This window comes from Monodelphis domestica, chromosome 5 (assembly GCF_027887165.1).
Source record: "Monodelphis domestica isolate mMonDom1 chromosome 5, mMonDom1.pri, whole genome shotgun sequence".
Lineage (NCBI taxonomy): Eukaryota > Metazoa > Chordata > Mammalia > Didelphimorphia > Didelphidae > Monodelphis > Monodelphis domestica.
Genome location: NC_077231.1, coordinates 91,633,258 through 91,649,824, shown reverse-complemented (window position 1 = coordinate 91,649,824; position 16,567 = coordinate 91,633,258). Strand labels below are relative to the sequence as shown.

Here is a 16,567-nt window from a genome sequence, read left to right as displayed (position 1 = left end):
CCTTATCAAATTTATTTTATAACACAAATATGGTGCTGATACTTAAACCCAGAAGAAATAGAAATAGAAAATAGATAATAAAATAAATAGAAATAATAGAAAATAGAAATAGAAAATAATAGAAAAAATAGAAAAAATAGAAAAAAATAAAAAAATAAATAGAAAATAAAAAAATAGAAAAAGAAAACTATTGATCATATATTATGGTGGCTAAGAATTGGATATTTAAGAGATGCCCATCACTGGGGAATGGCTGAACGAGTTGTGGTATATGTTTGTGATGGAATAAAATTGTAATGACAGGAATGACAGAAATGACAGGAATGGTTTCAGTAAAATCTGGAAAGACTTTTATCAACTAATTTAAAGTGAAACGGCCAGAACCAGGAGAACATTGTACACAGTGACAGCAATATTGTGTGATGTGTAAAGGATAGGAATGTAAGGGGCTATTATAAAAGATTGGACTGGATTATTCAAGAGTAGGGTCGCCAGGAATTTTAATCAATTCCAAAGAGATTTATTTTAACAATTTATTTATAAAATATAGACAGAATGAAATAAGAAAATCAGAGAGGGAGGATAGGGTAAGATATCTAACCTACACACTAAGTATTTTGCTCTGACCATTGACTCAACTCAGGCAGGGCTAATTAGTCCTTAGCCAGAGGGGCCTCAGCCTCTACTGGAGGACCTGGGATGCAGAGAGCCTCTCTCAAGAGGGTAAGTCTCTTCTGAGGCTAGTTCCTTCAGAAAATCCAAGAAAGGAGTAAGGCTTTTTCACTCACCCTTGTGGTAGTTTAAGGAAAGTAGAAGCAGTCTGAAATCCTTAGTCAGAGCTCCTCCAACTTCAAGTCGAAGACAAAAAACCAAAGAGCCTTCTCACCGGAAGAGCTTGGCATTTTTAAAGACTTTCTTTTCGTCACTTCCTGTTATTTTCTTCCATTTTATGTGTACCAATTATAGCTAAAGTTTTGCTTAGGACTGCCCAAGGCGCAGTCAGTTGATTCTGATTCATCACTCATTATTGCACAGGTGGATCACAGACCTGCCCCACTCAAGTGTAAGTGGAGTGTTTACGCTTTTGGTGATTAAATCTAAAAATGGGTAGGGGAGAGTTAATTTAATCTTCACAATCTGGGGAGAATTAATTTGATCTTCACAATCAGGGGAGAATTAATTTAATCTTCAGAGATGACAATTGTGAATAACTTGGGTATTCTCAGAAATGCAATGATCCAAGACAATTCCAAAGGATTCATGGTGAAAAATGCTGTCCACGTCCATAGAAACAATAGAGTCTTAACACAGATCAAAGCATGCTTTTTAAAAAAACTTAATTTTCTAATTATTTTGGTCCAAATTTTCTTTTCATCATAGCCAATATGGAAATATGTTTTGCATCACTGTACACATATGTATAATCTATATCAAATTGTTAACCTCAAGAAGGAGAGAAGGGAAGGAGAAAATTTGAAACTCAAAATTAGAAAAAAGAATGTTAAAATTACTTTCACATATAACTACAATCTCTACCCCCCACATAAACATTAAAATAAAAAACCAAAAAGCAAAGTCACCTTGGCAGCTGAATAGAGGATATATTATCAATGGACCTATATTAAAGCATATCTCTATAAGATACAGCAACCCTCTTTGATGCACTTTTTGCTATATATATTCAGTCTCCCAATGTTTCTATAATAGTTTACATTAAAAACTGACACATTCTTTGTTTGGAAGTTTAGCCAGTTTGGATATTTAGGAACCATCAAGCTGTCTTCTGTTTTGTCCAAGTTTATGTTTAAACTTTCTCTCTTAGTATTTTTTTAAACAAAACTACTTATTTGAACTTTCACTTTCATTACAATTTTACATCTAGGTGGACACACTAAATTACCATATTAGGTCAAATTAATTTTCATGCTGTTATTTCTCTTTAAATTTTCTAAAATTCTGAATACTCTACACTCCCCCCCTCCCAAAAAAGCATTTTCACACAGAGTAGAACACCAAAAGCATTCTCTACAAAATGACAAATTTCTATTTCATACTGATGGGTTTAAGAAAATAAGCATATAATAACTTTTACTCATTACTTTCAACACTTCTACTTGTCTTTGATTTCTTCTGAACATCCTTCTGTCCTCTTCCATCCATTAAAAATATTTTCATGGGACTTTTTTAGTCATCACGGTTAATCCTTACCTTGTGACATTCCTTCTCACTCTCCACCCCCATCTAGAGATAGAAGGGAAAAACAATGTAACAAAAAAGCATAAACAAAATGAATCCACACGTTAGCCATATCTCTTTACCCTGTGTCTTTATTCTTTTACTGGTCCTCTGTTGGGAGGCAGCTAACATGTTCTATTATAGGTTCTCTGTAGACATGGCTGCTCAGGTGCGTTCTTAAGTCTTTCAAGGTTGTTTTTCTTGACAGCAGTGTTGCTGTCCATGGTAAACTATTCTGGTTTTGCTCACTACACAGTACATTTATAGTATCCAGGATTCTCTGAAGGCATCTCTTTTATGCTTATAGTGCAGGATTATTCCACTATATTCCTATATCACTATTTGTTTCATTTCCTAATTTTCTATGAAAATTTTTAGTTAGATTCTAGTTTTTTTCTTTCCCCCTCCCTTTTATTCCATCTTGTAGGACTATATTCAGCTTTGTGGGATAACTTAAATTCTTCCTTGTAAACCTATCTCTCTTGCTTTTTGGAATATTGAATTCTAAGTTCTTCTCTTGTTTATAGTAAAAGATGCCAGATCTTAGGTGTTCCTAACTCTGGTTCCTTGGTTCTTGAACCATTCCCATTTGAACACTTTTAGCAATTGTTCTTTGATATGGGAATACTGAAATTTGGCTATGACATTCTTGTCCTTTTGGGACTTCTTTAAAAAAGTAAGCAGTGAGTTGTATCTTTTCCTTTCCCTCTGGTTTTAAGAAATCTGGATAATTTTATTTTGTAATTTCTTGAAATATTTTTTCCAGTCCTTTTAACAAGTGAGGTCACCGACTCAAATTATTTCTATTGCTTCTGATATCCAGGTCAATTATTTTTGATATTAGATAACTTAGTTTTTCTTCCACATTTACAGTTTTAATTTTATTCTAATATTTTTGGTTATTTCATGAAGGAATTCATTTCTGTTTGGTTTATTCTTGTTTTCAGGGAGTCTGTTACTTGGGTAAGGTTCACAACTTTCTCTTCTAAACTATCCTCTTTCCAGTTCTTTTTCTTTTATACTAAATATTTCACTTTTTATTGCTTCTTTCTTCCTTCTAGTCCTTTTTGAACTTGATGTTTACTTTTGAGTGTTTGTATTAAGTTGTTATGGAGTTACCAGTGTCTTTAGATATTTGCAAACAATTTTTATACTGGTTTGATTTTTCATCTCTTCAACTTTAGTTTCTCAACTGAGGCTTTGTACCCAGGTGGTGTTCCATCCTATGCTACATTTTTGGGTTAGAGTAGTTGATTCTGCTTGGTCTTGCTTTGGATTTCCTAGGTTCTTTTAATAACCATCATTTCTGGGAAATAACCCCTTCTATCTTTGAGTTGCAGAGCTTTGTGCTCCTTTGAAGACTGTAGCACCTGCTGATTAATGCCCACAACCCACTTTATAGTCCTCACCCTCAGGCTTTCTGACTATCCTGGGATTTTTCTCAGATAAGCCCTTAGCTCTTGATGGCTTCAGACACAGTCTTGTAGACTACATTTATCCCTAACTTGTCTCAAACCACCATGGGAGGATACTTTGTGCTTCCACTGGGTTTATTGGAGACTTCCTTTCCTATATTCCTCAAACTTCTGTGGTCTGTGAGTATAATCCTACAAGAAGGAGGAAAATAGAGGATAAAAGAAAACTAGATTCTAAGGAGGTACATCAGTTCTGAGTGTAATAAAACATTTGCTATAGTTTCTTATTGAATTTCTTGGTCATTATTCAATTTGGTGCAAACTTGAGAATTTTGGTGGAGTAAGTATGGCCTCCTGTTCAGGTAGACATCTTCACCAGATATATCTAATGCCATGTTCTTAATAAAAGATAAAACTTAATAAAGGAAGCAGCTGTTTAATCATAGATATAAAGCTTGAAAAGGAACCTAAGATATTTTGAAATATACCATTATCCTCTAGCACTGTCAATTCATGTAAAAAAGACAGTTATCATGTGAATCAATAAACAATCCCCAAACAGAGAGGTCTAGAAGTCTTAAAAGATTAGGCTTCACAGACATCTGATATTCAGATTACCTCTGAATCCAAGATTACCTCTAAAGAGAGGGAGTCAGTACTCTATTTCTAGGTCCTAGTGACCTGGTTTCAAATGGTAGGGGTTTGTTTGCCCTGTGATAATATCTTTTATTGAAAATCAACCAACAGAAACACCCCACAAACAACAAAAGTTACTGCTCAGATCTTTCTATTCATTCTTACTGGGTGTTATGTTCACTTTCTTCATTGCAGAAAATCAGACACCCTAGTGTGGGTTGAGATTTATAAAAGAATGGGTATATTGAACCCTAAAATTCTTATTGATGATGAAATGATTTAATGCATTCTTTGACTATTAAATGGTTCTATGTTTCACAGATTGTTATGAGGATAAAGTGTGTTTGTATTGGCTGAGAAAACTTTGTCATGTCCTGTGGTTTGTCTATAGAATAGCAAGCCACTTTAGAACCCATCATCTGAGTGTTTGGTGGATATTTGGCTGCAAGCCAAGCTACAGACAAGGAATTGTTAGGAGTGGGAAGGGAAAGAGAACTCTTAATCTCTGCCTGCCTCTTCCTTGCTTAGAGGATTGGAAGATAACTTTAGAGACCTGATTATTTGAACATTTTATGTCAGGGTCCTGGCAGCATCCATGGAATAGCAGTATTGGCATTGGGAGCCAAAGAAAAATTAGACATGAGAAAAAGCAGCTTTAAGTTTCTACATGGAATTTAACAGAAAATCTGCATTATGCCTAAGGCAATTTATGAATGCCTATGAAAGGAAGGAAAAGATTTCTAGAAACTAGAAACTGTGAATTACTTCTTTGTCATATGTCCTCAGAGTTTGAGCCCGCTTTTAACGAACTCTCCATTTCACAATTAAAAAACAAAACAAAACATTACCTTCTGTCTTAGAATTAATACTGTGTATTGGTTCCAAGGCAGAAGAGCAGTAAGGGTTAAACAGTGGGAGCTAAGTGACTTGCTTAGGGTCACCCAGCTAGAGAGTATCTGAGGTCAGATTTAAACTCAGGACCTCCCATCTCTAGGCCTGTTTCTCCACTGAGCTACCTAGCTGCTCCCTTATGTCACAAACTTTTGAGGTGGTAGTTTTATGTCAAGTATATTACCCTAATAATATCAAGTATCAAATATATCACCTCATTAAATACCTGTTTCTAAAAGCTCATTAATTCTTCCCACTTTTCCCCTTAACCTGGTTCCCAGATGTCCGAGTTCTGCTTGGGAAGAAGACAGACGTTTCTTTCCTTTGTTCTCACAGTATCACAGATTTAGTGTTAGAAGAAACTTTTAAAAGTCATCTAGTCTAATATTCTTTTTTTTTTTACAGACTCCTCATGGAAGATCTTACTAGTAATAAGTAGCTGAATTGAGATCTGAAACCAGGTCCTCTAGCCCCTGATATAGAGCTTTAGCTCTTTTCATTATTCCATGTGGCCTTTCTTACTTCTCAAAAATAATACACAAAGCCTTTTAAGGTTATTTTAAAGAATTTACATCTAAAGCTATGGGGAAAAATAGAGGGAGATAAAACAATGAATAAGGAAAAACAAACATTTGCCAAGTCTTAACAGTTAATTATGGTCTTATAGACAAAGCAACCCCCACTCTTTAGGCTTCAACTCTCTATCCTGAACCATCCAAATACCCCTTAGGTCTTCTACTCTTTTTTTTTTTAATCTTTACTTTCCTTCTTAGAATCAATACTATGTATTGGTTCTAGGGCAGAAAAGAGGTAAGGGCTAGGCAATGGGGGCTAAAGTCTTCTGCTCTTGTCATTTATGCCTGAGGCCCAATTTTCATTCCCATACAGTGCTCCCTTAATTTATCCTGCCTTTTTTAGAAAGAAGTGGAATCCAAAATCCTTATTCTCTTCATCACCTAACAGATTTTAGGATGAAACAATTGGGTATAATTTGGATCTGTAATTCATGATCTGAATTCTATCCTTTATATACATTATAAAGCACAAACGCTATCTTGGATAATTTTTTTTAAAGAGATATTGCATTTTTAAAATGATAAAGAATTGGCTATTATTAAGTTATATATATCACATAATAATAGAAACTCATATCATAAAATAATAAAATTTTAGCTGCCTTTGAGGTCAAGCTCAACCTTATTGCATAGAAGAAAAGAATGAGTCTGGAGAGGTTATGACAGTGTTGGTAGTAAATTAGACCTAATACTAAGGTCACCTGACTTTCACCCCAGTTCCCTTTTTTAGTATAGCATACCATTCCTTATATGATGCCATTACTAGGGCTATTTTAAAAATACACAGTGCCTGGTCCCTGGTAGGCACTTAAAGTTTATTGATTGATTGAAGTAATATATGTAGCATTTTAAGTTTTACAAACGGTTTTATTTATATAATCATATTTGAGCCTCATATTAACCCAGTGAGGAAAATGTTCTAGGTATTATTATCACTATTTTTGATTTTTTTGGTATCTCCACCTCTAACACAGTGCCAAGTACAGCATAAGTATTTAGTAAATAATTGCTCACTATTTTACCACCAAAGAAAATAAGGCTCTGTGAATTTAAGTGATTTGCCCAGGATCCTATATCTGGTGGTTATTAGCTGTGCATGTCTTTTATTTTTATTTTCAATCCTAAAACCAATTTGATTTTTATGGCTTAATATAAAAAGTCATGTTTTACAAATGAATTTTGTCTTTTTGTCACACATTTCTTGGGAGAAAAAAAGCAAAACATAAAACTACTATTATAGAATTATAATTCTTTGTGACAAAAACAAATAATGAAGCAAAAATATCCTAATAGAACATTTCTGCTGAAAGATGCTAGAGAAAGTCAGGCAAATGTTGCCATTGGATCCATGGCAGACTTTAACATCAACGGTGCATCCTAATGTTAAAGCATCCTTTTAGTGTTCTGTATTTGTATTCTCCCACAATAGCTATTCCAGAACTTCATCTTTCCTCAAACTTCTCACATCACCCAACTTCCTTTTCCTTTTAACAGAAAGCTCCTCCTCCTCCTACTTTAATGAAGAAATAGAGACCATTCGAACTGAGCCCCTCTTCCCCCCATATTTCAAAGCTTTTTGACATCATCCCCCATTCTCTTTACATTTTTTTCATCATGAATTGTCTTGGATCATTATATGATCAAAGTAGCCAAATCTTTCACAATTGATCATCATTTTAACATTGCTATTATTGTACACAGTTCTCATTTTGAATCAGTTCACATAATTCTTGCCATGTTTCTTCTAAAACCACTTCCCCATTTAATTTCTGATAGCACAATAGTATTCCATCACAATCATATACCACAGCTTGTTCAACTATTCACCAGTTGATGCTTCAATGTCCAATTCTTTTTCACTAGAAAAGGAGGTGCTATAAATACTTTTGTACAAACAAGCCCTTTTCCTTTTCCTTTGATCTTTTTGGGCTAAAACCTAGGAGTGGTATTGCTAGGTCAAACAGAATGCAAAGTTTCATAGGCCTTTGAAGAGAGTTCCAAATTTTTCTTCAGAATGGTTGGATTAGTTCACTACTCTACCAGCAGTTCATTAGTATACCTATTTTTCTTCATCCCCTCTAGGATTTATTACTTCTGATAGGTGTGAGGTAGTACCATAGAATTTTTAAAATCTGTGTTTCTCTAATCTTGATTTAGAGAATTTTTTCTTATGACTAGAGATAAGCTTTGATTTCTTCTTCTGAAAACTACCTGTTCATATCCTTCAAACATTTAACAATTGGGGAATGGCTATTATTTTTTTATACCTTTGATTCAATTCTTTATATATTTGAGAAATGAGACCTTGATTAGAGAAAATTACTATAATTTTTGACATTATTTATCTTTTAGCAAAATGTAGTTTCCCTGACTAACTCTTTTAATTATCTATTTTTGCTTTTGCTTTGACTGAGATGATGATTGCTACCCCTGCCTTTTTTACTTCAACTAAAGAATAATAGATTTTGCTTTAACACTTTATTTTAAATATGTATGTGTCTTTTTGTTTCAAGTGTATGTCTTATACACAGTGTACTATTGAATTATAGTTTCTAATCCATTCTATCTGCTTCTGTTTTGTGGGTGAGCTCATCTTGTTCACATTCACAATTATGATTACATATATTTCCCCTCACCCCTTTTTCTTCTTTCTCTCTATTCCATTCTTCCTCAAAAGTCTATTTAGCTTCTAAACATTGCCTCCGTTAATCAGCTATCCCTTGTATCATCTCCCTTTCTCTAATCCTTTTCATCTTCTATTTAAGATAAATTTCTATACACAATAGTATATGTTTATACACACATATATTTATTTCCTCTTTGAACCATTGCTTATCACCCCTCCATTTTCTCCTCCATTATAAAAATTTTTCCTTCCTCAATTCTTTTATGTGAAAAAATTTCTCCCTTCTACCTCTTCCTTTCATCTTTTTCCAGTACATCTCTTTCTCACTCCCTCATATCTATACTCTCCACGTAAACTCCTATCATCTTACAGTGATAAAATTCTCAGGAGTTACATAAATCACTTTCCCATGTAGAAATGTTAACAGTTTAACCTCATTGAATTCCTAATAATTTCTCTTTCATGTTTACTTTTTTTTATGCTTCTCTTAAGTCTTGTGTTTGAATGGCACATTTTCTTTTCATCAGGAAAACCTGAAAGTTCGCTATTTCATTAAATATTCATTCCCCACCACCTCCCCCTGAACAATTATACTTAATTTTATTGGGTGTATTATTCCTGGTTGTAATCCTAACTCTTTTGCATTTTGGGATAACATATTAGAAGCCCTCTCCATATTTCCATTTAACCCTCTTGGATAAGATATTCAGGCAGTTTTCCATGATAATTTTGGGAAATATGATGTCTAGGCTCTTTTAAAAAATTATGGCTTTCTGGAAATCCTGGCAATAATTTTTAAATGTTCTCCCCTCAATTGACTTTCCAGGCCAATTTTTTTCTCAATGAGATATTTCACATTTTCTTCTTTCTTTTTCATTATTTCAACTTTATTTTTATTGTTTCTTGATACTTCTTGTCATAAGCTTCCAGTTGCCCAATTCTAATTTTTAGGAAAATATTTTCTTCACTGAGCTTTTTGTATTTCCTTTCCTATCTGCACTATTCTGCTTTTTAGGAATTCTTTTCTTCAGTTAATTTTTTTTCCTCTTTTGACTAGGCTAATTCCATTTTTTAAAGGTGTGATTTTCTTCATTTTTGTGTGTGCCTTTTTAAAACTGTTGTTAATTCTTTTGTCCATAATTTAGCTTTCTTTTCCCAATTTTTACTTTACCATTCTTATTTTTCTTACCATTCATTTCTATCTTTAACTCTTCAAGAATTCTTGATGGGCTTGTACCTAAATTAGCATTTTTCTTTGAGGTTTTGGTGGTAGCTATTTTCTACATTAGTATCTTTTTCTGAGTTTGTGTCTTGGTCTTCCCTGCTGCTGCAATAGCTTTTTATTGTTAAGTTTTTTTGTTTGTTTGTTTTTTGCTCATTTTCCCAGATTAAAGTTCAGCTCTGCGCACCTGGGGCAGGGAGGCACTGTCCTAAACTTCAGACTTTTCTGTGTTGAGATTTTGAGAGCTAGTTTTGGGATCTGCAAGTTTTTGGTGCTTCCAAAGTGGTGTGATTCTGGGAAAGGTATGGTAACTGACCATCCTAGTCTGTGTTCTGGTCTTTATCTAGGAAGGGTCTTTGGTCCCTTGTAGCCACAATTGCTAGCTCTTTTCTCTGCCTTGGAACTATGATGAGTGCTTTTGCTCTCTGGGAACCAAACATAAGTACTCCTCTCTGTCCTGGAGCTGCAACCCAGAATTGCATAGAGATAATAGAGTCACCAATCAGCATCAAATGCACCAAGGACCAGTAAAATGTTCCCTATAGTCTCTATAGTCTCTTTATGACCAGCTGTCAAACCTTTTAACTGTCACTGGCCTGGCACTTCCTGAAGCGGCTGCCGCTGCTTCTACTACTGCTGTGAATTGTCTAGGTCAGGGGTCCCCAAACTTTTTACTGTATACCACTGTCTAGGATAGCTGAGGCTGCAGCTGAGGCTGTGATTGGCCTGTCACACCTTGCACAGGCCCATCACTTCCACCATTATACAGGGCAGCAGTACACACAGTGCGGAATCTTCTCCCCAAGATCGCTGCTCACCATGCTGATGTCTTCCATTATACAGCCACATAATCCTTTGCATAGCACCTTGTTCTCATTCAGTTACTCTCAGAACAAGGCACAACACAAAGGATTATGTCACTGGAAGTAGTACTATACGTGAGCGACTCTGCGCTTTGTGGCACTGCCACATACAGTGCTCTTCTCACTGACCACCAGTGAAAGAGATGCCCCTTCCGGAAGTGCAGTCGGGGCTGGATAAATGGCCTCAGGGGGCCACAGTTTGGGGACCCTTAGTCTAGGTCAACTGCTGGTGCTTCTGCCAAACCCCAGGCCTGCTCCCACCCTGGCATTACAGATGTCTTCTTTAGATGTCTTAACTTGTCTTAGACAAGAAAAATGTCTCACTCTGATCTTTTGTTGGCTCTGCCTCTCCAAAATTTGATTCGAAGTATTATTTTAAAGTTGTTTGGAGGGGAATGTTGTAAGAGTTCAGCTGGGTTGCTGCCTCTAGTTTACTATCTTGGCTCCACCCCCAAATAAAGTCATATTAGACAACTTATATCTTAGCAAGTAGCTTGGGGTCCTGAGAACTTCATGGTCCCATAGCTAGTATATGCCACAGGTCTCTAACCTAAGTCTTCCCAATTCCAAAGTATATCCTCTATCGACTGGGCCATTTTCCCTTGCATTTTCTGCTACCTATAGGATAAAAAGCTCTCTGGGAGCAACTTCTCTTTGGTCTAGTTGCTTAGTGAAGTAACTGAGGATATTCTCTACCTTTTCCTAATGAATAACATTCTTGGATTTTGTGGGGGCTGTTCCCAGTCATGTGCTATATAACAATTGATTTTTTAAAAAAATGTACCTATAACACACTTTTAAGTTGAATCTCCATTGAGTATTTTCTCCATCACTCTTTTAAGACTACAAATGAACAAGACAATCCTTAATTGATGATGTTTGCCATTTCTGAGGCATAATTTTTCCCACAAAATTTACTAATTGACTCTTGCAAGCCAATTTTAGCTTAACCCTGGCTATTTTCCTTTACTGTTAGTGTTTTTTTATTTTTAAAATTTGCTTATGGGTTCATAGCTTAGTTCCAGATGGTTGTGGTTATTTGGCTTCTGGCTACATGGAGTATTGCTGTCAAGATGCATTGGTAATAAATATAATAATATGCACTGTATGTTGGTTAATATAGATATGTTTTCTCTAAGTATTATTACCTCAACAGACAATATCCAGAAGCTCCCTAACCTATCCATGGTCAAATATAAAGTTCTCTTTTTGACATTTGAAGTTACTCACAATAACTGGACTGGCTCATGCCCAGAATGCAATACAATTTCCCATGTAGTTAGGGAGGTCTCTATTTGAGACAGTCATGATAACATGTCTTGGGAGGTTCTCTGAAAGGCCTTGGATCATGGTAAACCAGTTCTGGGTCTGGCCTGTTAACTATGTGGTGAATAGCAGCCTCTTTGGTTGGCTACAGTTGCAGAACATGGCCTCGGATACCTCCTAGCTGTGGGATCTTGGGCAAGTCACTTAACCCCCATTGCCTATCTCTTATTGCTCTTATGCCTTGGAACTGAAACTTACTACCAATTAGAAAGATAAGGTTGTTTTTTTTTAAGAAGAAACAAACAAAGAAAGAAGGAAACAAAGAAATGAAGAGAAAGAGAAACTGATCCCACAGCTATTCTTCTAGGTAATTTTACTGTTTAGAAATAGCACTATGCTTTGTTCCTTTTTTTGAGAGGGAAAGGATTTTTTCTTCAGGGTACTAAAATTTAGAAGGTTTGTACATTTAAAATGATGATTTTTGAATTGTTGGGAGCTATTCAGGCCATGATACCTTGACAAAGTCACGTGTAATAGCTAAGGAGGCCACAGAGTGGCCCTTGGTAAGATGTGATTGCTCACTCAGTCCCCCTTGCATGACCTATGGAATTGACATGATTACTATTCCCCCTAGTCTCAGAAGGAATAATGCAAGAGCAAAATACCTGTACCCTAATTCCCCAAAACATCACCAAAAGATCAGACCCTCAAACCCAATCCCAAAAGACTACTATGGGCTAACTTTTACTTAGACACATAATCCCCAGTAAAACTGTAGCTACAAGCCAAGCCCAGAACTTTCCCACTCACAGAAACTTATCCTCATGAAGCCAGCACACAAATCAATCATAAAGGCCCATACAAGACATACAGGTACACTACAGGTACATCAAGCTTCAACATGCCTCAGTGACTCAACTTCACAAACCAGTAACTCAGAAACTTCCTAATAAACCCTGAAAAATGACCAGTCTAATATTAAATCTGAATTGTGTTCCAAATACTCCTCAACCTCAATGATATGTTGAATTGTCTTTAAGAACTTCTGATTAATTATTCCATTTTATTAAAAGTAATAATTAATTTTCCTTGATTGTTTGTAAGCGTAAAACTCCTCATAGGGTAATAAGAAAATTAAGTCACCTGTGACAAAATCATTTATCTTGTGTGGAGCCTTTATGCTGTCAAGAATCTGTAATCACAATATAAGAATATAGAATGTTAATCAAGTGATTTGTTAAAAGTTAATGTATCACTTTTCCAATTATCTCTATTTAGACATGTGTGTTAGGTAATGTATCTGTGTGCCAAGAAATGGGTATAAAAATAAACTTCAGGCCTGGGGATGGTGAAGCAGCTATCAGATGCAAAGCATTCATATGACCATAAAGATACAGCTGTCTTCTGTTTGTTATTTTCTTGACTGATCGTTCACCACCTGTCAGGAACCCCTGGAGTAGCGAGTGAGGCTGGACCCTGCCCATGGCATTGAGTGTAAAAATTAGTTGTGTTTATATCAATTTAATGCCAAGTTAGGCAAAATACTGAGGTAAAATAAGAAGCTCTTAGCCTCAGGTGATCTCCCTGACCCAGTTCTGTATTTCTCCCCTTACTCATAGAAGCCTTCCCAGCATCAACCTTTAAATGTCCTAGTGTCTCATTTTCATAGGCTGTTGTACCAGTGTCTCTTTCTCTGTCCCTGTCCTAGCTCTCCCTTCTTACTTATCTGAATTTGCATTAATTACTTGTATTTCTTTTCATGTGAATTACAAAGTTGATTTGAGGATATATCTGACTGTGAAAGTTGTTAGTTACACTCTGCCTTCTCTGGACATAGCTGACCATACTTCCTCTTTACCTGTTCTCTGAGCAGTTTAAATTTTTACATGTTTTTACTGAGGCAGAAGGAGTATCTAGAAGGTACAATGGAGGTATGAATAAAACAAAGTACTTGAGAGAGGGAATGAAAACCTCTATATCCTCTATATTCATCATCCCTTGCCTCAGACAAGTCTTTTCTAAGAACATAAAAAAGATATATGTTCCTGGTAATCTTGAAAATTTACACATTTTCTTAACTTTTTTCTTTCTTCTATTAGGTTGTTTCAACACTGACTTCTTATTATTGCAAATTGCTAAGTAAGAAATGAACTATTTTGGAAAAGAAGCTTAACTTTGTTGGCACCAAATGCCATTAGAGGAACACCTCAGAAGCATCAATACCTAAGACCTAAGATACCTTGGAATTCATTTGAGTACAACTTGATAAATCCTAAAGTTAGGTGAAATGTTTCAGAAGCCGATTGAAATCATGGAGAAGAATCCCCAGCCTGACTTCAAGCTTCACACCCCGATCCAGCCGTATATATGTTCAACTTCAAAGGATTTCCAAGAAGAAAGGGATTTTTTGGCAAACAATATCTTCCCCCAGCTTAATGAACTCTGTAATTCCCGGGGGACCTATTTCAAGGCCATTGACTTGAGATGGCCAGCATCAGAGGCTCATGACCCTCTCTGCCCTAACTTTCTCAGGCAATACTGCAGCCTGCAATCCCAGCAGCTGAAGCTTTGCCTTGACTACATCAACAGCTCATTCCCCTTTTTCCTCTGTATGCTGGGCCAGACATATGGAGAATTCCTCCGTGAGGATCAAACTTTTCTGCCCACTGGAACTGCTGACCTTCCAGGGTTGTCCAAGGTTGAAAGGAACCTCTACACTGCAGCCCACAATGGCTACCCTTGGGTTCTTGAGAATTCTAGCTGCAGCTTCACAGAGCTGGAAGTGATCCAAGCAGCCTTTCTGAATAACTCCCATTTTCAGTATTTTTATTTTCGGACTGGTGCCATGCTGCTGAAAGCATTAGAACAGGAAAGGGAAAAAATTTCTAGTCCACAATCCCGGCAGAGGGAATATGAAAAACGAAAGATTGGGGAGCTCAAGTCTAAGATCATTAGCAAAGGGCTACCAGTCAGATTTTACAGAGATCTCCACGAACTGGGCCAATTAGTTTATAAAGACTGGTCAATTGTGATAGAAAAACTTTGCCCTGCTACTTTTCTGAGAGAAAATATAGGTGAGTAAAAAATCAGGGCTTAGAGCTAAGGGTCAGTATAATATCAGTATTCTTTATCTTTCAGTAGGCTTTTTTAATTTGGGTATCATAAAACACTTAAAGATAAGTAGTTGTTAATTATTCTTGTGACAAGCAGATCTCTGTCTTACTGAATTGAGCTCTGGCCAAAACTATAAATGAACTGGTTCTGGGAATATAGAAGGGAGAAAAGTGACATTTGGCTTGCAGGGGTGACCCAAGTCAGTCAGCTAATAATAAACACTTAGTTTAAGTGCTGGGAGGCACTGTGTAAATTAGCACAGGAATCATAAATAAACCTTTCCTTTGAGAGGCTTACACTTTGATCTTCTCCCAATGCATACACATAGAAAGAATGCAGGTAGGGGACAGCAAGGTGGCTCAGTGGATTGAGAGCCAGGTCTAGAGATGGGAGGTCCTGGGTTCAGATCTAGCCTCAGATACTTCCTAGCTGTGTGACCCTGAGCAAGTCACTTAACCCCTTTTGCCTAGCCCTTACCACTCTTCTGCCTTGGAACCAATACATAGTATTGATTCTAAGATGGAAGGTAAGACTTTCTATTAAAAATAAATGCATATACAAATTTGATTGTACTCAATAGTGAAAGGACTAGCCTGTTTCTAATTAGTGGATTCTTGCATACAAAGTAGTCCTCCTCAATGTCAGTAGTCTGTTTCTAAGTCAGTTGTTTGGAGCTCAGAATATATTTTCCCAGAGAAACAATTCTGTAAAGGAGAGGAAGGTGGGGTAAGATTCCCAGGCAAGCCCATAATAAACAATGTCCCAGAGGCACTCTGATGTTCACATTGGACTATAGAATCTGACTATCATAATACAATATCACTAAAAAAACACACAAATCTTTACCTTTTGTCTTAGCATCCATATTAAGTATCAGTTCCAAGGCAGAAGAATGACAAGGTTTGGACGATTGGGTTTAAGTGACTTGCCCAGGGTCACATAGCTAGGGAGTATCTGAATTCATATTTGGGCCTAGGTCCTTCTATCTCTAGACCTGTACAATATCAGTTTGATGGTAAGTAGAGCTGGAGTGCCATAAGCCACTGGCAGTGGTTCCCAAGGTCTGAGATTGGGGAGCTTATGGGCTCAGAAGTGATGAGGAATTTTGAGGAGGTGTGATGTAGTGGACAGAATCCTAAACTTGGAGTTAGGAAGACCCAGGTTTGAATCCTACCTAACTCTCACTAGCTATAGGATAATGGGCAAATTATTTAATCTCCCAGAACCTCAATTCTTGTACTGAGGCAACAGAATTCAAGTCCTACCTTTGATATAAACTATCTATGTTACCTTGACAAATTGCTTCATTTCTCAGTGCTCTTGGTCAGAAGGGTCAAAAAGGAGGCAACATTCCAAAGAGGTAGGAACCAGATTAAAATTGAAATAGGACATATTGAACAAATGCATAAAAATACAATGGAATCTAGATAATGTTGATATAGGGTTTCTAAGCTCACTTTCTGTTTGAGTTTGACATCCCTGTTCAAGGTAACTGTCTAAGACCAGGGGTCCCCAAATTTTTTACACAGGGGGCCAGTTCATTGTCCTTCAGACCATTGGAGGTCTGGACTATAAAAAACAGCTATGAACAAATCCCTATGCACACTGCACATATCTTATTTTAAAATAAAAAAACAAAATGGGAATAAATACAATATTTAAAATAAAGAACAAGTAAATTTTTTTTTACTGTTTCCAAGTATTTTTTTTCTTTTTTTTTTATT

General features: G+C 36.2%; 1 protein-coding gene across 3 annotated transcripts in view; it reads left to right on the top strand.

Moving 5' to 3' along the window:
- Positions 1-16,567, top strand: part of LOC100021696 (putative tetratricopeptide repeat protein 41) — a 113,263-nt gene that overhangs the window by 22,037 nt on the left and 74,659 nt on the right. For all 3 annotated transcript variants that reach the window (XM_007503343.3, XM_007503342.3, XM_007503341.3), the window contains exon 3: positions 13,829-14,803. In XM_007503343.3, coding sequence (XP_007503405.1) covers positions 14,017-14,803 — 787 coding nt within the window. In that variant the 5' untranslated portion in view covers positions 13,829-14,016. The remainder of the gene's footprint in view (positions 1-13,828; positions 14,804-16,567) is intronic.